This window comes from Gallinula chloropus (assembly GCF_964237585.1).
Source record: "Gallinula chloropus genome assembly, chromosome: 20".
NCBI classification, from domain to species: Eukaryota; Metazoa; Chordata; class Aves; order Gruiformes; family Rallidae; genus Gallinula; species Gallinula chloropus.
In genome coordinates this window covers 198179-221568 of record NC_140105.1, presented here as the reverse complement: position 1 = coordinate 221568, position 23390 = coordinate 198179, and the positions used below count along the sequence as shown (strand labels likewise).

At 47.9% G+C, this 23390-nt stretch overlaps 1 protein-coding gene across 1 annotated transcript in view; it reads right to left on the bottom strand.

The window, feature by feature from the left end:
- The window catches only part of STX8 (syntaxin 8), a gene marked incomplete at its 5' end in the record, with an annotated part of 78763 nt that overhangs the window by 47840 nt on the left and 7533 nt on the right, over positions 1–23390 (bottom strand). The window contains 2 exons of the mRNA XM_084273702.1: positions 17421–17513; positions 18324–18448. Coding sequence (XP_084129828.1) covers positions 17421–17513; positions 18324–18448 — 218 coding nt within the window. The remainder of the gene's footprint in view (positions 1–17420; positions 17514–18323; positions 18449–23390) is intronic.

Sequence of the window (23390 nt, the reverse complement as noted above, 5' to 3'; positions counted from 1 at the left end):
GCAGAGTCCCATCACTGCTGGTCCCACTGGACAGGTGTCACACCTCTAAGAGTGAAGCTTTAAACGCGGCTCAGCTGTTGTTGCTGCTCTGAAGCAGCAGCACACGTTCTGAGATAGAAACAGGAGAACTCGCAGATCCTGGCCAGTTCCCTTCTCACCGAGTCACAGACTCCTTGGTAAGCTGAACTCCACCTTAAGAACAGATAATTTTTTGCCCATTTCTTCTCCTGGAAGCCACTCCGGAATTTCTGCTCTCTCAGTTGAAACAAAACAAAACAAGAAACTCTCTTGTCTGTACTATTTACAGTCAAGTTGTTCCCCTTCTTTCTTGAACCATATTCTTCTTCAGCTCCAATACTTTTTTCTCTCCCCAGTATTCTCCTGCCAGAACACGAACAGAAAGCAAACCGTATCTCCTACCCATCTACATCTGGCCCAGACTACCAAACCGAAACATCAGAGCCTCTCCCTATGCTCTTCCATTGCCCTCACCAGCCTTCACTCCCCTGGGATCATTTATCCTCAAATTCAGTCTTCCGGGACAAGAACCTGCAAGTTAAGAGATTTTTTTCTTCACCAATCTGCATCCAGGTGCAATAACTCCAAGCGCTGTGGCAGCCCCAGCACACTTGTTACCTGCTCCACACTACGCTGATTCTCTCCCCATCAAGCCAGCAAATACTTGGTGAGATGTGGGACCAGCTCAGGACACGCTCAGCCCACTGCTGCAGCTCACTGGAATGAAGATAAACTCAGGGCTCCATCCTCACAACCACATTTTAGGAACTCCACAGTTATCAGAGGATCATCTGAACCATGGTGAAGAAAATATGAAGGCTCAGGCAAGAGGTACCTCATGGCACATCAAAGAATCCCACAGATTTTTAGCAAACTAACTTTGAAATAAGAGAAAAAGTTCACAAGACTGTAGCAGGGGAAATACCTTCCCTGGGGGCCAAGAAACAAAAATAAAGGTAGAGTGCTCTGCCCAAAGACATACAGCGAGTCCGTGGGCAAGCCAAGAATGAAAGACCCGGGTTCCAACCACCAGACCACAACTATTCAAGAGCAGCCGCAAGCAGAGTCCTTCCTAGGTGTCCAGGAGAGAGCACCTTTGATACCACAGCTTGGGGGTCTCAAAATCCACGTGCTGCTGCCAATCAGAAATTAATGTGCGACCTGGGACCTCCTGCTTTGGTGAAGCTGCACCTACGCAGCCATATATCTCCTCACGGAGGTATGGAGGATAGGGGGTCACTCTATAGAAGCTGGAACAAATTAATATTTCCCTGAGAGTTATTATTTTAAGAGAAAGAACCAACAGAAGTTAAAAGGTAAGCCAACAGCTTCTATTTGCTTTTACTGAGCCCCTGACAACGCACCCTGTATTTCATTCAGGACCCAGGCCCAAATGCTGCGCGGCAACGAGCCCCTTGTTAGGCACACACTGTTACTGGAAAGCATCCCGGGCTCTTGCAATCCCTGTAAGCTTAACGCCCGTGTCACAGCCGTGACTTCGAGAAAGACCTTTCCCAAAGAACGGCATCCGAGGTCCCGGCTTCGCCTCTCCCAGAAACATGCTGTTCGGCTTTAGCCAGCGCAGCACCACTTGTTTGTGTAACTGGAGAAGTGTCAAGCCCTCTCTTCCAGTGATTTAAACTCCTCCAGCGTTAGAAGGAAAACAAAGAACAAAGATGCTGAAATATCCATCATCCTGCACAGCGCCCAGGGGGAATGGCTGGAGGAATGCAGTACACCGTGATCCGCTGGCCCCGCTTCCCTGTTACCGGCTGCTCGGCGCACGCAGACTCCCTTTTCCTGTGCAAGGACTCAGGAAAGAATTAACCACCGTGGCTCTTCCTGACCATCCAGGGCCCAGCATCCCCAGGAGAAGCTGCTTGACCTGAAGGCATCACAGACTGCTTGGTACCAGTACCACACTTGGTGCCAGATGGATGCAGCAGGGTCCCAAACCCTCAGTTCAGGGACTGCACCAGCAGCTCCCATGGCAAAGGCAGAGGCACATGCCTGTATTGTTCTGGTAATGAATTCACCCCTAAGAGCCAGAGCTGTTTGCTAGGAAGGACTCTGGTTACTAAACGCAGAACCCCACACCAGACAATTGTTTCTCCTTCTCTGAATCCAGAGATCAGACACACACTTTGTGGTGTCACCGAGTACATTAGTGCCAGAAAAGGAACTCATGTCCAGTGGGAACTATGATACCAACTTCCCTCTCGCTTACTGGGAAAGGGAAGCAGCAGTGAGGAGGTAACAAAAGTAAGTTAGATCAGCTCAAGAGGAACAGGGCAGTCAGGGATGTAAGACACACAAGTGCCGTTCCACAGGGGTCAGCACTGGGACTGGCACTGACACCTCTGTTAGTAACACAGACTCTGGGATCAAGCGCAGCCACAGTAGGTTTGCAGATGACACTGAGCTGCACAGTGGGTCAACACACTGGAGGGAGGGGATGGCATCCAGATGGACCTGGGCAGGCTGCAGAGGTGGTACTGTGTACTGCGTGATGGTCAGCAAGGCCAAGGGCAAGGTCCTGCCCAGGGATCAGCACAGCCCCCAGCTCAGCCACAGGGCTGGGTCAGCTGCCCTGCTTCTGGGGAGAGCTCAGCACACCCCTTCCTGTCCCTTGAGGGGCTCCAGGAGAGCTGGAGAGGGGCTGGTACCCATGGCAGGGAGGGCCAGGCCCACGGGAATGGCCTTCAGCCAGCTCCCAGGATAACAATCAGACCGGAGAGACCCTTCACTACCAAGTAGCTGAATGTACTCAACCTGTTGAGGCTTCCCTGCCGTCAGCATTGCAGTTGGGAAGGACACCTTCATCTCCTCCTCCCTTCCAGAAGGCACCTGGGTTTTTTTAAAACAGTTGGGCAATTGTTTCAAGGAGGGGAAAAACACATTCCTCTGCAACAGCATCACTGCCAGGCACAGGGTGCGGGATCCCCAAACCTGTAGCCACTTGCTGACCCCATGTTTGAAAAGCACCTTGGAAATAACATACGCTCATTACTGGAGGCAGTATTAAAAGCAAGAAAAGCAACGCTTTCTTCTTACAGGGGATAAAATATACCTTTTGATTTCCAACTCTCCTCTTTAAACGGTTTGTTCTGTGCTTCTCTCCCACGTGGAAGGGATGAAGAATGATTGGGGAGGGTAGTGGTTCCGGACAGTTTAAGTGTGCATGAAACGGCTGTTCGCTCTCAGCACACCACTCCTGCTCCAGCGAGAGCGCCACAAACCCCTGACACCGCTCATTTATTCACCAAAGTTTCATGAATTCCAGCTGGAGACTCCTTTTTTCTTCCCCCAGGGCCAAAGGGAAGCTTACTGATATTTTTCATCTTTAGGATGTGGGGAAAGGCACACAGGAACATGGAAACATATTAAACTGTTGGATTTTTCTTCCCCCATTCCTCTCCCTTTTATCCAGAAGGGAATCTTCCAACCCCTCCAACACACCAAAACAGCAGACTGCACATGAGCTGCACCAGCAGGCACCACACCCCTCCACTCCTCCGAACCTCAGTCAGCCCACAAGGTACCACACACTCACGGCAGCACGCACCAGCTTGGCTCCCAGCTCCTTTCACTGGCGGTGCAGGAATGGAACAAGAGCATCCTCTGTGGGAAGAGACACAGAACCAGACAGGTACACCAGGGATACACCAGCGATACACCAGCAGCACTCCTGGGATGTATGTAGTAGCACCTAATCAACTTTCAGGTTCAGGCAGAAAAAGAGGCTGTGTCTGACAGCCACCACCAGCACCAAAACGTCTTCCTAACTTACCCAGGATCTTCTGAGCAAAGGGAAATGTCCATCGTTATCAGGAAGCACCAGGGGATCTGTCGGGAACTTCAGCGGAGCAGCAATGAACATGAGTTACCATGGAAGGCTGAGCAGGACCGACAGCTCTGCAGCTTGTTCTCACCTAACCGCTAGCAAGGGCTGCTGGAGAGCTTCCCCACCTCCCAGAAAACACATCTCCTGACAGTGCCAGTCAGCACATGAAGCATCTCCAGCCCACGAAGCATCTCCAGCCCACGACTGAAGAACAGCATTGCTGCATTGGTGACATCAGTACCTCCCGACAGTCAGTACCTGCTGCTCCTAACGCCCAGCTGCTCTGTTTGCTCCCTGTTAACACGGGTTTTCCCCTTCAGACACCTCTGAATGCTGCTTTGGGAGATGTGTTTAAAACACATTCCTTCTAAAGGGCTCCCAGCAGTTCTGACACAAGTGTTTCTCCTGATCTCCCTGCTATCTGCAGAGGATAAAGCTGCTCAGCCCTCATAATTTCACAGCAGGGACAACACTAATGAGGTGCACAAGAAGCCAGCCCACGAACCTCCCGAGGTCCGATTCCCGTGCATTCTGTGCCCCAAACACCATTTACCTTCCTGCAGATGATCCCCTGCAGCCTGGGTCAGGGTCACACACGCATTTTGCCTTCGGATAGAACACTGGCCATCCTTCCATTCAGTTTCACACGAAATACATAAAGGGTTTCATGATAAAAATAAACATTAACCCTCTTTAAATAAAATAACCCAACAAGGACAACTCCACAGGCACCCGAAATGACCCAATTCAGCACCGATGTCATCAAGCTGAAATCGGTGCAGGTCTGGCTTAAGCTCTCTGGGAAAGGTTCCCCCATTAATGCTTTTTCTCCATTATCCACAGAAACCCAAAGCCTTGTCTGTCAGCACAGATATCACCTTCAGCAGAGAAACACAGACGTTCAGAACAGCTGTCAGTTGTGGCTGGTCCAAGCCTGCACCCCGTAACAGCAAGAGGAGAAGGGAAGTTGAAGAACTCCTGCCTGCAGCCGGGCATTTCCCCCTGAGAGCAGAGACTTGGCATGGCCACGGGGAGAACAGACAATCCTGGTTTCTAAGGGGCTGGCACATCACCTTTGCTGCTGGGACAGCCCGGCAGAGACCCCACAGCCTTGAAAACAATGTTCAGAACGCTGTTACAACTGCACTGCGACTACTCAGCAGGGTGAGAAACGTGTCCTATGCTTACAGCGAGGCCCCAGGACTTCTTTTCACTCGTTATGTCTCTGGTGTATGTTTGTTTCTGAGGGGTGCACCCTTCCAATGCTGAACAAAGCCTCTCCTGCCATTCTCTTCCCACATGAACTCCAGTTAGATATGGAGCCTCTCGGGAAGCATACAGCAGATTTGGGGGTTGTCTCCACTTCAAAGAGTCCTGTGTGCTTGGAAGTGAAATGGAAACGTGCCTCTTCGACATTGAACTGCAACATGGGCAGATGGATCACAAGGCATTCCATGCCCAATGCTGACATGGGTCAGTGCAAACGTCCACTAAATAGGCTGGTTTCCTTTCTCCAGCACCTTAACTGAGAGATAAAATCTGTTTCAAGTGTTAAAGGAAGGTGGAATCAGTCCCCGACTCAGATGTCGGTGTCCTTCATCTGCCTTCTGGGTTTTAAACCAGCCTCGTAGGGAAGAAGGTGATTTGGGGGCCAGTTTCTCTAACTGGCGACTGCTTAGGGTCGTGCTGAGCAGCAAAGCTGCTGTGTGCGGGATGTTGACAGACACAGCGATGCATCACTTGCTACTCTCACACACCAAAAACTCCTCCTGCTCTAGAGCTCGTAAGTAAAAACATTCACAAAATGAGATGAGAAAGAGATGCTCCAAGTCCAGCACTGCCTGCCTCCCCAGCACTCCTAACCGTGCTTTATGGAAGCCAGAAAGAAGGAAGGTGCAACATCTACTACTCCCACCCAGAGAGGGGACCAAAGCCAGCACCTGCAAACAAGAGCATCTTTCAGCTCCCCTTCCCTGGGGTGACTGAGGGCTCTGCATGCCCTGTCACACAAGTAGCTCCATGGTGAGAGAAGAGAGCTACTTTTCTGCTGGCGCAACCCAGAGTCCCACAGGTTAATGTCCCAGCAAGCTTCTCCCTGTGACCAGCCAAGGGTTGAGCAGCAGCACCAGAGCACCTTTCCTAACAGGCATTACCTTAGAACCACCCCATCCCACCTCAGTCCTGCCGCATCTTCACCTTGGCAGAGGGAGATTTCAACCAGTGGGAGCTGAGCAAAGGCACTGTAACTGCCCAGCCTGCCCAGGAGGGAGCCAATGGGAGCTCAATAAGGAAATCCAACCATTGGGTTAAATCTTTGTCTTGAGTTTGGGTCTAGCACAAGAAAACTTCGAAAAGAAGTTTCAGAAAGCAGAGAACAGAAGTGGAGGGATTAGACCAGTCTTGGGAATGACAATGAACCCCTGTGGAGGAAGGCACAGCCCTGTAACAAGGAGCAGGAACACAAACCTTTTACCTTCCCTTACAAACATCCTCTGGTCTCCAACCACAAAAGTCACTTTCCTTTCATTGAAAACTCACCACCCACATCACCCTTAAGCAAAACTATTGCAGTTCCTATTGTAACAAAGCATCGAATGGGAGTTTTCTTCCAGTAGGAAGTGAAGTCACACCACCTCAGCTAGCAGAAAGTGCTGCACTTCAGCTGAATAGGCTCTACTCAAGCTACAATTACCTGCACTTAGTGAAGTACCATCAAACAGTGAAAAAATCAACTGGTCACTGACCCCATCTGCCACACAGAAGCAGTGCCAGCAAACGTATCATCCAGGACAAATTACATCAGAATCAGAGCATCTCTAAGGTTCAAAAGAACTCCAAGATCAAGTCCAACCATCAACCCAACACCGCAACGTGTACCAAGCTGCAACCTTCTCTCGCCATCCACAGGCTGGTTCTCTGAGGCAGCTGTGTCTCAATAACAATTTCCAAGGGAAAAATCATAAAAAGTAGTCTATGTCCTAAGCTCAACCAGGAGGAATCTTTCCTCCCAGCTTATCTTATTTTCTATTCATTTAAAGTATCAAGTTTTGGAAGGCCACTCTAGAGTTCAATTCACACTCCTCATTTTCTTTGGCAAAACCCCACGTTATCTACAAGCGTTGGTCCAACACCCTGTTACAGCGACGCAGTACCCACACCCTGTCGCATGGCAACTGGGACACAGACAACATCGCTGTTCCAAAATAACAGCAGGTAACAGAGCTACTGCCCAACTGCAAGTAGAGCCACACCAGTCAGGTGCCCGGGTGGGATGCAGGAGTTCAGGAGAAAAGGAACATTGAAATCAAGAGCTGCCAGCCCAGTCCCCCAGCGTGCTCAGGGCACTGTCCCAGACTCCTGCAGCCTGGAATGATCCCACTCTGGGACACCATCCTGGCTCAAAGCTCATTCCTGCAGCAGTACTGACAGGCACCTCCTGCTTTCTCTCCACCTGGTGAGCTTGACCAGCCTCCGGATCCTGGAAGAGCTTGACACCCTGCTTACCCCACAAGCCCAAGGCAAAGCCTGCTCAGGGAGAAAATGAAGTGGATCAATGAAGAGATCTCTACCAGGCTGTCTGCAAGGAGACTTCAGGGCTCAGATGAGTTGTGATAGATTTTTCCACAACTTAAGGACCACCTCGGTCCCCTCCAGCACTCTGCAGCTTTGCTGCCAGACACACCAGACCTCTGCAGCATAAAAGCCATTAGAAGAGTTTCAACGCACTAGAATAAATCATGCCCAAGTTTCTTCCTAAAGCCATCATTTCTCCCACTATAACTCCCTTGTGCACAAACAGAAAGCCCCCATGACAACCACTGAGAAACACCAGCCCTGTCCCTGCACCCAGGTGAGCCCTCGCTGCGTGGTCTCTGCAAAGGGGGAACCGGCGCTGCCCAGGGCATCACAGGGTAGCGCAGCGGCCTGGCCCAGGCAGGGGTAGCTGCTCCCTCTGGTTTCATCACCACACCATAAACACGGTCAGGGTTACAGAGAAAAAGCGTTTTGAGAGTTTGTGCCAAATGTCAGCTGATTTTTGTGTGTGGTCTGCCCAAAACAGACCAAAGCTGACCTTCTGAGATCTCTGGCAGCACTTGAAACCAACATTCCTGTCAGCATCTCTGCTAAGACACGGGGAGATGGATGCAGCGGGTTCAGTTGAGGGGCCATGGGGAACCCTGAAGTCTCAGGGCCTCAGGGTCAATCAGTCAGGAATCCTGCTTTGGAACCGGGAACACCATGGCCTCACTATCCCAGGGCCAAACTCATCACTCTCACAGACACAGGTATCTCCATTTCCCACCCTGAGCTTGGAAAAAGGCCGTCAGGCCCAGATGTTTCAGACTGAAGACTCTGGACTCAAACCCAGCACTTTTCAGCAATACTTGGTCCTGCACAGAGTTTCCAACCAAACGCTGAGATCAACCACCACCAGTTACTGCAGAACAACGTGACCCACAGAGCCAAGAGACAGACTCGGTGGTGCCCCGCACACTGCTGCCAGCTGGTTCTCGCCGCAGTACCTCCTACTCCAGTATAGGATTTACTCCTTTCATTTCTTCAAAAACTTCATTGGGAGGGAGTAAAGAGGAATCATGCTTGCTTCCCCACCCCAGACCTGTACTGCTGCCATACTGGAGGGTTACTCTGGCTCCTGACGCCCACCACACACAGTTCACATGTGACAGTGCACCAGGCCCGGAGGCCAGCGGGGCAGTGCAAAGGGCTGGACTCTGGCAGCAAGGCAGAGTATTCTTCACAATACGTGGCACAAATGGGATAATCCAAATATCTTCCTACTTGTTTTGGGATGCACAGGATAAAAAACCCCACATTTTAGTACATCAGCAAGTCCAAAACGAGACTGAGTCAGATTTATTCCACCCAGGCTTGCAGGGAAGTTACTTTATTATTTTTAATAACAAAGGCACAATTATTTTATCTGTTTTGAAGTGATCTCACGATGCCTTAAACTATCAACTTCAGCATATTAAAAGCATCCCATGAGCATGTCACATGAACAAGGCCTCTGACCAAAGCACAGCTTTGAGCAAGCAATGGTCCCCAACACTCCTTTCTGCTTCCAGCTCGCTGTGATGAGCTGCGCACAAGCTGAGGGGCAGCTTTCAATGTCTGTGTGTAGCCAAGTATCACCTGTCTCTTCCATGCTGGACCTACCAGCAGATTTTACAAACACCTAAGCAGCGTTTAAGCAAGAAAGCCACATTTCCCATTCAAATCCTGCACAAGAGAGATCTGTCTGCACCCAAGCACTCAGAGCTTTACCCGCTTTCTGCTCTTGCTACAGTCAGAGCACTGCAAGATGCTGCATTTCATTTTCTGGTTTTGAGGGATGCTGATTACCAAAACGATTCCATATGTTATGTTTATTTATTGCAGAACAGATCAGCAAACAACTGAAACTGCCTGGCAGCTGATAAACCTGACAGGGTCTATCAATTTTCACTACAGATGCCACAAGTAGATCTGCGTTTCAGCAGGAGAGGGGCTGGAGCAGCCTCAGCGCTGGTCTGGAAGGGATTTTCCCTGGCAGCACTGGGAGCTGATGGTATCAGCCTGGGCAGCATCCATCCAGGCACTCACTGCTGCTGCACACACTTTGAACGTGTCACTCTACGCAAGGAACAATCCCTCCAGGCTACGGGAAAGGGTTGCCCCAATCTCACCCCACCTCCAACTCAAAGCCTGAGCTCTGGTAATTCAGTGTTATCCTGCTCCACCAGCTCATCTCAACTCCATACCAAACTCCTTCTCACAGTGTATCCACCTGGCATTCAAGAAAAAAGATCCAGCATGGAAAAGGCTAAAAATCTCTCCAATAACAACAATAATTAAAAAAAGGCTCCCCCAAACCCTGGCACTTCCTCATAAACCCCAGCACTTTGCATGGCAAATCCCCCTGAGGTGCTGCATCTACAGATTGTTCCTCTTGTCTCACCCCAAGCCCAACTTCTTTGGGAGCAGCAAATGCCGCTCGGTATTTTGCGCTGTGTTGGACACGCACCTGCCCTATCAGGCACAAAAAGCCATCATCACCAGAGGACCCTGTGACGAACATCACAGGAGCAATATATTCTACTGAATGTCTAGAACAGGGGAGAGAGTTTCTCCATGCAAAGACAGGAGGTGACAGGAGCTGGAAGCACGCTTGGAGGTAATGGGAAACCCAGGAGAATCTGCTGGAGAGTGCTCACCAACCCGCTCAGTGAGAGCAAATCTAGTTCAAAGCACTCTCTGGATTCCAGCAATACCTCATGATAATAACATGCCCAGAAACATGGGGATCTTATTCTCTCTTGTGTTGTAAGCGTTCAGGTTTCAACCCTACGAGTTCTCTGGGAAATCTATTAAAAGCCTATTAAGCATCCAGCAGCCCACTCACCAAAATCACCGTGACGCAAGAGCATATGGTTCCTACCAAGCATGACTTCCTTTTGAGCCTGAATATCACCTTCTTCCCAATAATGCCTCTGCAAGCAAGTCATCAAGGGATGTGGGACAGAGCAGTCACCTACTTTTTACTCCCATAAATTCTCAAAAAAAAAAAAAAAAATCCTCTGAACAGGGGGCAGAGGAAGCACCAGAGTCCTTCACAGTATAAACTCTCAAGATGCATTGAATTGCCACAAACTGCAAACATTTTAAAAAAAAAAATCAAACATTATTTTTAGCCTAAGTGGTGCTTAAAGATGCAGGAATCAAACACTGCCCAGAGACAGTGATGTGTCATCACGTGAAAGGCTGAAGCAGCCGCAGCCTGTTCACGCTGAGCATCAGCTCACGAGGAGCCAGCAAGAAAACACTGGGGACCCCGTCTCTCATAATACTCCGGCAGAGGGGGAAATAAACTGACATGGGAACTCTGGTAACAGTTCCCTGATTGTCCAGCAAGGGCTGTTCTGCACAGGACAATTTCTTTCCTGTGAGCAGCGCCAGTAAGGGCAGGATGCAGAATCGGAGCTGCTCAGAATGGTATGTGATTGACCAGAACAGGCTGTACAGGGGGACAGACCAGGTTTGTGCTCTGCTGCTTTATGGGGCATGACAGCCAGCCCCCCCAAGAAAGCAGGATGGGAAGAGATATCTCCTCTCTATAAGCTCCATTCGAGATTTTTTTTTTTTTAATGGGGTAAAAGCTAAATTAGCACGGAAAAAAATCATCAGTGTTGAAATATCTGCAATTACGGCTAGGTTTTGTTTTCTTTTTAAACAGTTTAACTCAGATGCCTGAAGAAGCAGATGGGAAGCTCTGTTCTGCTAAAAGTGGAGGCTAACATCCCTACCAGAACTCTCCATAAGCCCCACTAGAAAACTAAAGACGAGACTTAACAAACAAGATGTTTAAGACCAAAAAATCTTACTGAAAAATCCTGAAAGGCTCAAAAAAACCCACCACAAAACAATAAAAGAAGAGAAACTCCTTTTTTCTTAGCAGTAATTTCTCCAACATTTCTGATCACCGTGAAGACAGATGAAGGAAGACAGCTCCCCCCCCTCCCCACCACGGTGTGGGTGAGGTAGGGATTGACTAACTGTGGAAAAATCCACATAATTGAGAAGACAAATGTTGAACAGTTATTTTACGGCTTGAACTATTCAAGGAAAAATGCTCACGGTGCCAAGAGGCCAGACAGGCTCATTGTGGATGTGTGTGAGTACGTAGGAGCCCAGTCCCATTTCAGAAGCTCAAGGCTTTTATCCCCATCCAGGTTGGGCCTCGCTGGTTTATCTGTTTCTGGAGGCTCTGAATCAAGCTGCATTAAAAGTAATGAGAGAAATAGTCTCATCTCCCTGCACTGTGTGTGCTGAGGGGTAACAAACACACACAGGCTCAGTAGCACAACCCACTGTTAAGGCCATTTGCTGCTTCCCATGAGAAGGGTGAGTTTTTGGTTGCTTAAAATGACAAAAAACTTTAACAACTCAGGCTCAGGGTTCCCCACTGGAATGTCTGCTTCCAGATCAATTTAAAAAAAAATAAAGAATAAAAAAAAGTGAAGTTTCAGCCAAAATATCTCAGTCATTTCAGAACAATGCTGGTTTTTCCACGTTAAGCCTCTCCAGTGGCCTCAGGAGCTCCAGTACCCCAGTGCTTCCACATTAAGACACAGGGAAGTTAGTGGGAGATGGAAAAGAATCCAGATAGGGAACTGGTGAGCGAGAATGCTGGGATACTGATGGGTGGTTTCAAATGCAAGGATCAGGCGCTGAGGAGGGGAGAGATTAAAGATCAACTCAATAAAAGCCGCAGGAGGAGAGGTCTGAAGGAAGCCAAGCTGCAGAAATAGAAGAGAGAAGGGGATTTTCTGTTGTCACCTCCTCCAAAAGTTGTCTAGTCCATCTCTTGCTCCAACTCAGCTCAAGCTGTCAGGATCAATACATATTCTTAAAGACATCCCACGATAGGGACTTCCCAACCTCCTGACACAGGCTACTCCACTGCCCTAGGAAGAACTTTCCTGTTCCTATTGACCTCAACTCAACCTCATCACCAAAAGCTTTCTTCCTCCCCTCTCACACCAGCACAAAGCAGGGCAGGACCTGCAGAAAACACTGTGGGGTTGTTTTAAGCCAGCCTAGAAATCCAGGTGGGTGAGCAGTGCCATCTAAGCCCCATGTCAGCATTCCCCAGCTGCCGAGTGTCAACACAGTCATCAAGCAATCCCCTCTTCAGATCACTCACGACAAAAAGCAATGTTTAACAGCATTAATTTTTCCCCTAAGAAGGGTTAACTCCAACTAAACAGCACGCAACAAAGGCAGAACATTTCCCCAGTACCACTGGAGCCGTTCCTATCCCGTACAATAAGCTCGGGAAGCAAAATAGAAATCTATCTGCATAGCATGAGGTCAGCGGGGCTACGGATGGTTATTTTACATCTGAATATTAAAAACACATGCTCCTCTATAGAGGCTCTCAGAAAACCTGAAGCTGGTGGTGCTGAGCACCTCTCAGGCACCACCGAACACCTTCCAACCCCCACGATGGGGGCACGCGAGGGGGCACGGCGTGCAGGGCTGTAACTCTGTATGATGGAAACACACATTGTTTAGACAAGATGATGAACATATTTCTTTTTAAATGTAAAATTTAATCTTTAATCATTTCTTATTTACCAGGGAATCCTAACAATGAGGTAATCTATCCACAGCCCCGTTGGTTTTAGTCTCACAACTCATACATATTCCATATACAAGGCTAATTAGTTTGTACTACAGCAAAAACGTTCTTAGTAAACAGAAATGAGTTCGGGGTTCCTTTCCGATGATGCAACAGCTACGCAAAGCAATCTCAGGAAGAAGCATTTCACTGTACACACACCAATGGGTTATCGCTCCAGAAGCGATGGGCTGGTGGCTGAACGTGGCCCTCAGAGCTGAATCTCATCCTTGCTGCCCTGCAACTTCTCCTGTGACTTTCAGCGAGTCTCTGCATCACCAAGACGACTTTCCCACACTTTGATTTTACAAGAATACTTCTCCATGAGCACAGAGAGCAGCATAAAAGCTGAACTGAGCTCTGATGGGAGCGCGTCAGGTTAACAAAAACTGTGCTGAGCTCATGTCAGAGGTTTGTGTGCCACCCACTATGACCAGAGGTGACACAACAACCTTTATTTTGCAAAGTTATTAAGTAAACAACCCAAAAGAGAAGATAAAAATGGGTAATGCTTCAATTTTTGGTTGGTATTAGAAATCTGAGAAGTTATATAACCATGTAATTAAAGCATCGTTATAAAAGAACCATTTTGGTTAAGAGTATCCTGGATATTCACTCCATGTGCAGCATTCTCTTGACCAGTAAAAGGATGTAAACAGTGGTCTGGTTTTGCAGCTTATCCATCTATGAACATATTTATGCTCTGACATAAATTTTAAAGCAACCAAAGCCAAATAATCCATCCTTAGCAGCGTCGACCAAAACGAGAGCAGCATGGCAAAAGTAAAATAAAACAGCCAACCACGAGGAGTTTTGCAACTCCCAGAACTGACTGTCCATCACAGAGCGCTGTCCTCTCGTGCAAGCATGTCACAACAAGACAGCCACCTCTCTATAAGGGTAAAACAAACAGCATTCGCCCCAAGTGATTGCACGGGAGCAGATTGCCCCATTGCCCAGGCCAGAGGCCACTGACACGATTTTCTTTATTTTTTTAGTGTAACAGATGAAAGGATTACACACAGCTTTCTGGGGCCAAATATGGCATTAATGATGGGAAAATTCTTTTGCTAATCCCCCATCTCTCCCACTACCAGTAGACTCCTGAGGCTAGAAAAAACCCTCAATGTCTCCTGGTAGCCTACTTCTACTTTGCTCCTCAGTGCAAAATACCATGCTGAGGAGGTTTGAAAAGGACCCTTAGCTTTGAGCGGAGCCATGCAATCCCAAGGAGAGTGCTGCGCTCAAAGTCCAAGCAAAGAATGACATGAGACTCCAATTAAAACTTGGATGCATCACAACAAAATCCAAGGATGGGACTGATCTGCTTGGGGCAGATGTCTGCCAAGCAGCCACCGTCCCAGCCCACTTCCCTATCGGTAGGGAGAACAGGGCTTTGCTGGGACAGGCTGCACCCTGCCCCAGGCAGAGGCACCCCGTTGGTTGGGGGGATCACACGGGAGCAATCCCGCCACTGTGGAGGAAGCTCGGAGACATGGGCGGAGAGACGGGCACTGCGGAGATGTGGAGCTGAGCCAGGCTGGCATCACCCAGCCCACCCCAGGAGAAGGACGGATCCTTCCACAAGCACAGCAGCCACCACAGCTGGGGCTGTCTGCGGGATGCCCTCTTAGGAACCTGGCACTCTGCTCCTCGGCACTGCCTGCCAGCCGACCAGCCAAGCAAAGAGAGATACTGTCCTTCCAAAAGCAAAGCTTAGTCATTCCTCAGTCACTTAACAAACACAAAAGAATTTACATGTACCAATTTTACTCCAGAAGTAAACTTTGCCTAATTAATCGCAATGCCCCCAACACTTGTGCATCTGCAAAGGCACAGCTACACCCACTGGCACTCCAGGGAAAGTGCCTCGGGCCACCTCCAAGAGCTGCAAAGTGCAAATAGCTGCCAGGGAAGGAAGAAAGCCAGCCTGAATAACAAGCTGTCTGGACAATAAGTACAGTTACCAGCTCCCCAAAGCCTGGTTCATTACCTATCAGGCATCATCAGCTACTTCTGAATTAAACTGTATCCTATCCTGATGCCAGAACAAGCTACGGGCACCTCAACAGCTGCAGAAGGTGGGAATATCCAAGTCTGCAGAAGTTTGTGCAGTCTGACTTCCTGCAGAAATGGGCAGTTTGGTGGTCAATTTGACTTGACTAAAAAGAAATAATGATGCAGCACTTAAGGAAGGTGAGCTTGCCCTGCCTCCCTCCCCATGAGACAGACCATGCTGTTATCACACAGCACTATGAGACTCTGGGTAAAGGAAAATAACAGGGTGGTTATCCGCATCAGCCTGGCCGTGTAACAGTGACATGGGATTGCCACAGCGCCCAGAAGCCTGTAGATAGTTAAGTGCAGGGCATAAAATAAGATGTATAAAGGAAAAGCAGCCCTGGAAATGTATTGCTAGGGGTTTCAGCTTTACCAGGTGCCAGGGGCAATGGAATGCCCGAACCACATCCCCTCACCCCATATCGGCGAATTAAAGGGACTGCATAAAGTCAGAGACAACACAGGAGTTCCAGCCATTCCACAGTGATGAAGCCAAGTGGCCAGTGGTCTGATCTCTGTCTAAGAGCCAGATTATTTCCCACCCTTTTTCAAACTGCTTAAAGATCTACATGCGATGCACTGTACACAGCTGGCAGGCTTTATTTTCCTGATTCTAGGACAGCAAGAAGCAGAGGCAAGCTGGCCTTTTCTCTTCCCCCAGATATCTGGCCTGCAGCAGCAACAGGCAATCCTCACTGCTGTTTACTCTGACACTCAGGAAAGTTTCCATCCTCTGGGAAAGAATTGCCCAGAGCTCAAACAGAGCTCACATGACAACACTGAGGGTTTTGCTCCAAGCTCCCATGAAGTCAAAGAACTGGCACTTTTTTGCTGGTTGTAAAAAGGAGGGTTAAATGCATTCCCCATCTCACAGATGTTTCAAGGCTTCCTTGCTAGAAGTCTAGCATGGTCATGAGGGTACAACACACGGTACCTTTAGGGTCCCAGAACCATACGGGTGTGGGGAACCCTTCCCCTACCCCAACAGAGGTAAATGGGACACAGATCATGTATTTTCCTGGTGAGGAACCAAGGTTTCACAGAGACTTCATAAACAGGCTCATGCTTCCCACCTGTTTTCTATCTAGAGAAAAAAAAAGCTATTAATATGACTTTTTAAACAACAGTCAATAGAAGAAACTTCAGAAACCAAAATTCCTAATTGAAAATGGCTTTACTCACACGAGGCAGAGGATCACAGTACAACAAGGGCACAGAGCATAGCTTCTCCCAGCTGCACAAACCATTTCTCAGCCATTTTAATAAACAAAGGAATATTCTAGACATGTCACATCCCTCCTGGATTGAGCCATGGATGCAAAGCAAGCATGAGAAAGCTGTCCTCTTACTTCACTCTCAGTTGGAACAGAGCTCCCAAGTAACGTGTACAGGATAGTTAACCTGGGAACCCCCTCACTCAGCCCAGCCACACAGAGAAATACAAGGGGGAAAAAATACAGGTCTGGACAGAAGCCAACTGAAGCGTTATCATTTATTAGCAAATCAAAGGACATTCACCTTCTCAGTGGTTACGTACAGCACAGCCCAAGGATAAAGCATATGGCTCGAGCCTTTGTGCGAGGGAGAAAGCTGGCAGGGCTCCACGGCTCTAATTGAGCTCTTACCATATTGTAAGGAACGGGAACGTCAGGAGGACTGGAGGATCTACTCTCCTAGGGACAGTTCGTGTCACACAAACAATTATGTGAGTAACAAAGCACATTTAACAGGAGAGCAATTCCCCCATTTGGATACTGGCTCACGTTAAAGAAAATAGGTGCTCTTCTAGTTCAGGACTGCACTAATTTGATCCCACTTTCAATGCCACGAAACCTTCAAAATCCAGATCGTCCATCGCAAATAAAGCAAAGCTTCTCCTTTAATCGCCAGCTCAAGGCTCTTCCCTTTAGTTAATAAGAAGAGGCACAGAGTAAGAATGCTCCAGTAAAACCAACAATGCAGAAGAGCTTACCACAGAAACCAACACAAAACAGAACCACGAGAAAGACCAAGTATGAAATTCACCTTGTGCTTTGCACAGACAATCACCAGTCTCTTCTTTCACAAGGCAGGCAGATAAAAACACACCGAGCATTCACTGTCATAGACACACAACAGGGTATGAAGTGAAACACAATCAAACCACCAGGTCATGAACGGACAGAGCCTGCAGCGGCTGCTCGCACATAAACCTCTACAGTGCTGCAAAACTTCACGGGCAAAAAAGCAGCACAGTTCTATGAGGAATGAAGAAACCAAAGCACAACTTTACATGGAAGTGAGGCGAAAGCCAGTCTCTGTGAATCTTGTTCTTACCATTCTGTTCATCCAGCTCGTTCCCAATTTCCTGCCCCATTTGCTTTTGCCGGGATATGATTGAAGACAGAGCATCAAGTCCAGCGTCTTGCTCTGCACCAGAAAGATACAGTACATTGCATTAAAAACATCTGCTGATATGACAGGCTACATGCCATAAAAGATGTAAAAATGATAGAAGAGCTGCTGGTGCTCAAAGAGTTAACGTGTTTTAACACATCAACACAAGATGAAAATGAATCCTTATGGCAATGGCATTAACTTAAAATAACATGAATGATGGGCAATTAACTTTCCTGCTCCAGACTGGGACATTTAGCTGAGGGTCTGTGTGTCCCGTCCTCCCCCCCCAAAAATAAAATCCAGGAATTCAACATTCAGCTGTTACTCAGTTACAAATGCAGGAGACTTTTGGCACACGCATATCCCTGATTAGCCTTTTTAAATTTTCCAAGAAACTTCTAACATGAATAAAAGACAAACAGGTGATGCAAGCACCAAAGAATTCAAATTGATATTTAAAGCTGCAAGAGGATGCGGGGTGCATGGAAGAGACTGTGGGGACACCACAGGGGCAGCTAAAGCTTGACGTGCTCCCACCAGCTCCACAGGCATCCCTTTATTAAGGTCCACAGCAGTAACACCCCTACACTCAGTGCAAACAACAGCAAACCACAAACCAAACCCACAAACGTGGTCACAATCAGGGATGCCCCATAAGGTCTTGAAAAATCTTATTCCAGTCAAGAAGCTCCTGCCAATACATAAAGCAATCACCTGGAACGATTACCTTTGACATCTCCAGATAACAAAACTTTAGCGTAGGTTATTGTATTGATTTTCTATTTGGAGCTCCTCTCAGAGTCCCAGCCTCACTTGTAAATGCCAGGAAGACTCCTGTACCTTCTATGATCCTTCGCTGCTGTTGCCTGAGATCATCAAAGCCAAGTCCTCTGGTTTCCTCAGATTCTTCCAAGAGCCACGGGTTGCTTACACCTCGTTTGACCCCTCCTGCCATTAGGCTGGATCTGAAAAGAACTTCAATTAATGATTATTCAGCACAAACCCCACTCATCGTGTCACTTCTGCTTGCAAGACTGGCCAAAGGATGGCAGCATACCTTACCTGTCATACTCTGTGTGATTCTCTGCAATCAGAGAGGAAATTAGCCAAAAATCACCTGACCATCTCCAAGTACCACACCTACTGTATAGAGTGTAATGTATTCCTGTACATACTGTCTGCCTGTAGAACACCAGCACTCTGCACACCCACAGAAGGAGCAGAGTTCCTGGGCATCCACACACGCTTCATGCCTTTGCCATGCGAAATTACAACCCCAGGGTACAGCCTGAGACCTCTCGAGCATCAAAAGTTCAACACATTAATAGAGAGGCAAATCCTACTACTAATGTTCTGCAAACCTGAGCAAACCCAGAGGAGACACCTCTGTGCTTCCAGCCCGCAGAGGGAAGGTGCAGTTACCCTCCTGCACCTCCTCATCTGGCGTCAATGGGAGCAAGCAGCCAGGCACGCAGGCTCCTAAATGGAGCAGTGATTACATGAAAGGTTTTCTTTTAAGAAAACATGACTTGAGGTTGTTCATGTTATAGACACTTCCCTGGTTCAGCAAAACCCAAGTTTTTCACATCCAGGGCACATAAATTTAAGCAGTAAAATGAAATGCCACTGAAATATTTCTCTCAGTGCCAGATTTCTGGTTTCCACCTTTCGGCTTTTGATTGGTTTCTCACCCTGTATGACAGACTGAGCCCCTCGGACCTGCAACCGACTCTGGGACTGGGGGTAAGAGTCATCGTGAGCTCAGTTCCTCAACAGAGGCTTGCTTTCTACTTTGGGTTTTCTTTTTAAACTCCATATTTTATTCTCATTTTACATTTGGCCTGTTCTTCCCCACAGCACTTCCACAAACAAAATGAGAACAAAGAGCATTTTTAGGCTCTCTCAAATTCTCAACATTTTTCAATTACACTAAGACTTCTTTTTTTTCTTAATTGAGTCCAGGTCCCTCCTCTGAGACACACCAGAATGCTGCACGGCACACACATGCACTCAGAATCACTTTGCAGCCCAGCCCTGCATCTGAAGCAGCCTCAGCCGAGCCGGATCCCGTACCCTGTAGATGCGGGGTTCAGCTCCGCAGCCATACAGCCCTTGGGTGCTCAAGCAAAATCCAGAACTTGGACTTTCTTGAGGAATTACGGTGAGCTGGAGACACCTCCTGGCCACGAGATGAATCGACACGGCTGAAAACCTCGGCACCACGGGAGTTTGGGGCCATCCACAAACCCCAGGCAGACACACGCTGCACACTTACATCACATTCACAGCCCATTACATTCGAGAACAATGAAATTCTCATGTAAAGCTTTCACATTTTCATTCAACTTCATCTCAAGGTAACGAACTTGTCAGAATAAAAAGGGAAAAAATGTCCTTTTTTTGGGGGGTACAGGACTCAAAAGCCCTTACTGTAAATCACAGCATCACCCCGATGATGCAGGACCCAGCTGGCCAGCATCAGGAAGAGGAGCCTGGACTCTCCTTTGCATCCCCATCAAAACTCACAGGTGTCTCTCAGGACAGGGCAGCAGCTCGGTTAGACCAGGACACGCACCCCTGCAATGCAGCTTTACACATTCCCTCGCTTTCTTCCTTGCTCTGAGGGATTCCCTCATGTCTTCTACCCTCACAAACCCAAACGCAAGGGAAGCATTTCCCTTCTGAAGATGCAAAGATCGTTACAGCCCAGCCAGTTCAGCAGTCCAATTAGCAAGCACACAAAATCTAGGGTTAACAATATCTGACAAAATTACTGCGATAAAGCAAATGGAACATAAAGCTCTTTGATTGCTAAAAGAGCACAACTATTTCTGCCTGTTACCAAGAAAAAGCCAAGGCAAGCAAATCTGAAATAATTTGTACCACTCTCTCTCCCTCTGCCCTAATAATCTGCCCCATTCTTGTAGGTTGGGTCATGACAACTGGTCTGCTCGTTACAATAATCTTTTTGACATGTTTGGTAACTACCTTCCCACACAGCACAGCAGAACTTCCTACTTCCTCTGATCTTACCATGTTTCGCTTTGGTGGTGTGAAGATTAAAGCTTATCCAATTAGCCACCCACTGCCTCCGCCAAGTTAATCACGTAAATCTCTGAAGCCGTCACAGCGCAGTGGAGTGTGCGGATAGCTTTTGATTATGGGAGCAGATTTAACTAATTACGAGGCTTAGCAATGCGCCCAAGTATAAAAGATGATGGGGTTTAAAATCAGGGAGCTATGTCAGTGCTTAACAAGGGAGAGCTTATCTTCCAGAAGGCATTGTTTCACTGGTAATTCTTATAAAACTTCCCAAGTAACTTAAAATTAGTCAACCAGCACTTACTTTAGACCAAGGCCACACATCAAGGCTTACGGCTTTAGAAGACTGATCAGCAAGACTGAATTTTAAACAAACCCTGGGTCATATGACAATTGGGTGCAGGATCACTTGAACATTCCCTTAAGCATACAGTTATACAGTGGGGCTGTTTGAAGTCCCAGGAGCCCCTCGGTGTGGCTTCCAGGTCAGCCTCAGGGGACGGCAGGGACACAGGGGTACTCCCTCACTTAGGATTTAGTCACTCACACTTGCAGGCAGTGTGTTTTAGGAAGCTCCAAGCTAGAAAGTAAACCAAGTGTAATTTAACATAGAAAACAAATGCTCCCTCTGTCCTTCCAAAAAATCCCGGGAGAAGCCAAACCATTTTCAAATCCTCCAGGTACCTCCCTGACTGGAGACTTCCCCTAAGGACTGCTCCCTACGGAAGGGGCAGCATCCCCTGCAGCTGGCAGAGCACTTCCCACCTCCACCAGCACAAGAACCAGAGCAGCACCTCACATTCAGGGCAACGCCACAGCAAAGGGACAAGTGTAATCTCGTGAGCCCACTTGTCCCATTCACCAGCCACTCAACAACTCCATCACCTGCAACCCACAGCTCTGTGCCTGAGATGGACCCCTCGGTCCCACCCCTTCGGGACAAGACGCAGCAGTAAGCTCAGGCCTGAACCTCCACTCTGCACGAGCTGATGTTTCCCTGACCAGGAGTAACAGGAACACGAGCCTCCAAACTAATCTCAGCTTGGTGTCTGCTCCCTCTACAGACCCAAGCACACCCACGCCAGGACAACAGCGTCACTGCCAGTACTGAAACACACTCAAGCAGGAAACTTCAGGCAGTTCTGAGCAAACTTATGAGGCAAAGCAAGGCACGGAGCTCAGTCATGAAAGCTGCCCTCCTGCTGACACTTTTTCCTGAGGCTAACAAGCTTTAATACCAGGCACACAGCCCCCAAGGTGCACACAAGGGCTGCTCAATCATGGCTGCTACACCAGGTTGCTCCAATCACGGGTTTCGCTTACTTTTGTCTGCTACATTCCAACATCCCCTCCCCGCTGTCCCCTGTAACACAGCCTGGGCATTTTTCTCACAGCCATAGCCCTGGCTTCAGCAGGATCTTCAAAGAGCCTCCAGTGTGCTCTGAAACTGTCCCTTGACCACAGACCAAACTGAGGAGACTTCACTACCTTGCGGGAATTCTCCTTGTATTTGGGGTGGGCACAACAGCCCTTGGGTTTTAACAGGCACTGACTCAAGGCCCAGACATTCTCAAGCATGGGCTGCTGCATGGACAGGTCACCTCTTCTTCTACCTTCTCCATCCATCTCCTACACACACAGCATCCAATGTACGAACACGGCAGCCAGGAGACAGGGAAGACTGGCAGGGAAGAAGGAAATCCAGGAGCTTTAAAGGCACACAAGCAACTGGTTTTAATCTTCCACAGAGGAGAACCAGATTCACAACAGCATCCCAGCACTGAATGGCTTGTCAGTCAGAGCTGGGCACTCGATTCCTATTCGGTATCAGGCTTGTTTGGATTAAGACCAAAATGCCTTACACCTGACAGACAAGTATTTAAAATGGAAACAATAGTAACCCACATTAAAGGGAAAAAAAAAAGATGATGAACTCTTCTAAAATTTACCTGGGGCAGCAATTACTTCAGGTGTGCTGTGTCCCACCGCTATCAAGTTTTCTAGATTTTTGGGAAATTCAAAGAGAAATCAAGCAAAACCATGCTAATTTATTTATTCACTGGCGATTAACAAATACTCCTACATACTGACTACCTGCTCAGACAGGAGGAGGAATATTTGATTCCAACCTCTAAACAAACATTTAAAGACTCATAAGAGTTTGCTACATGATTTACAGGAAGTCTTCTCCTGCTTCTGCCTTTCAAAGAGGTGAATCCCCAGGGATTTCTGCCCCGTTGCAACACCCTGCACGGATCTCTTTCCAAGGAGAAAGGAGAGGAGAAGACATTGAAACTGCCTATTGAAAACCAATTAAAGAAAATTTAACTGGCCCCACTCAAGCAGAGTCACGTAAACAGCACAACCTTTCCCCTGGAAAATTCCAGTTGCATCTTAATTAAGGCCAACAATGCCGGAAGGTAAATTAATGCTACACCAGAGTAATGTAGCGTCCTGCCCCGTGTGCTGGCCCAAGTTGTCAGTTAGGATAAATACTAAGAGCATTAAGGCCACTGTACTTGACAATCAGAAATAGCTTTAGAGCAGTTTCAAAGGATGTAAAACTCACTGAATGGTGACCAAATATAAACGAAGATTAATTCTGGTGAAACCCTCACAGTTACAGGCCACAGGGACAATAAATATGTGATCAGTGGTGCAAGAAGGTTAATGAAAGGAATGACTGTTGGAAAGAAAAAGACTTCTGAAAATGTGTGCTGTCACATCAGAGATGGATTAGATACAGAAAACCAATACAAAACCAGAGAAAAGTGTCACTGCTAGAACTTAATCAAACAACATGTGCTGATTTTTCTAATGCAGGAAAGGCTGACTTTGAGACTCCAGACCCACTGAAGAGTGGCC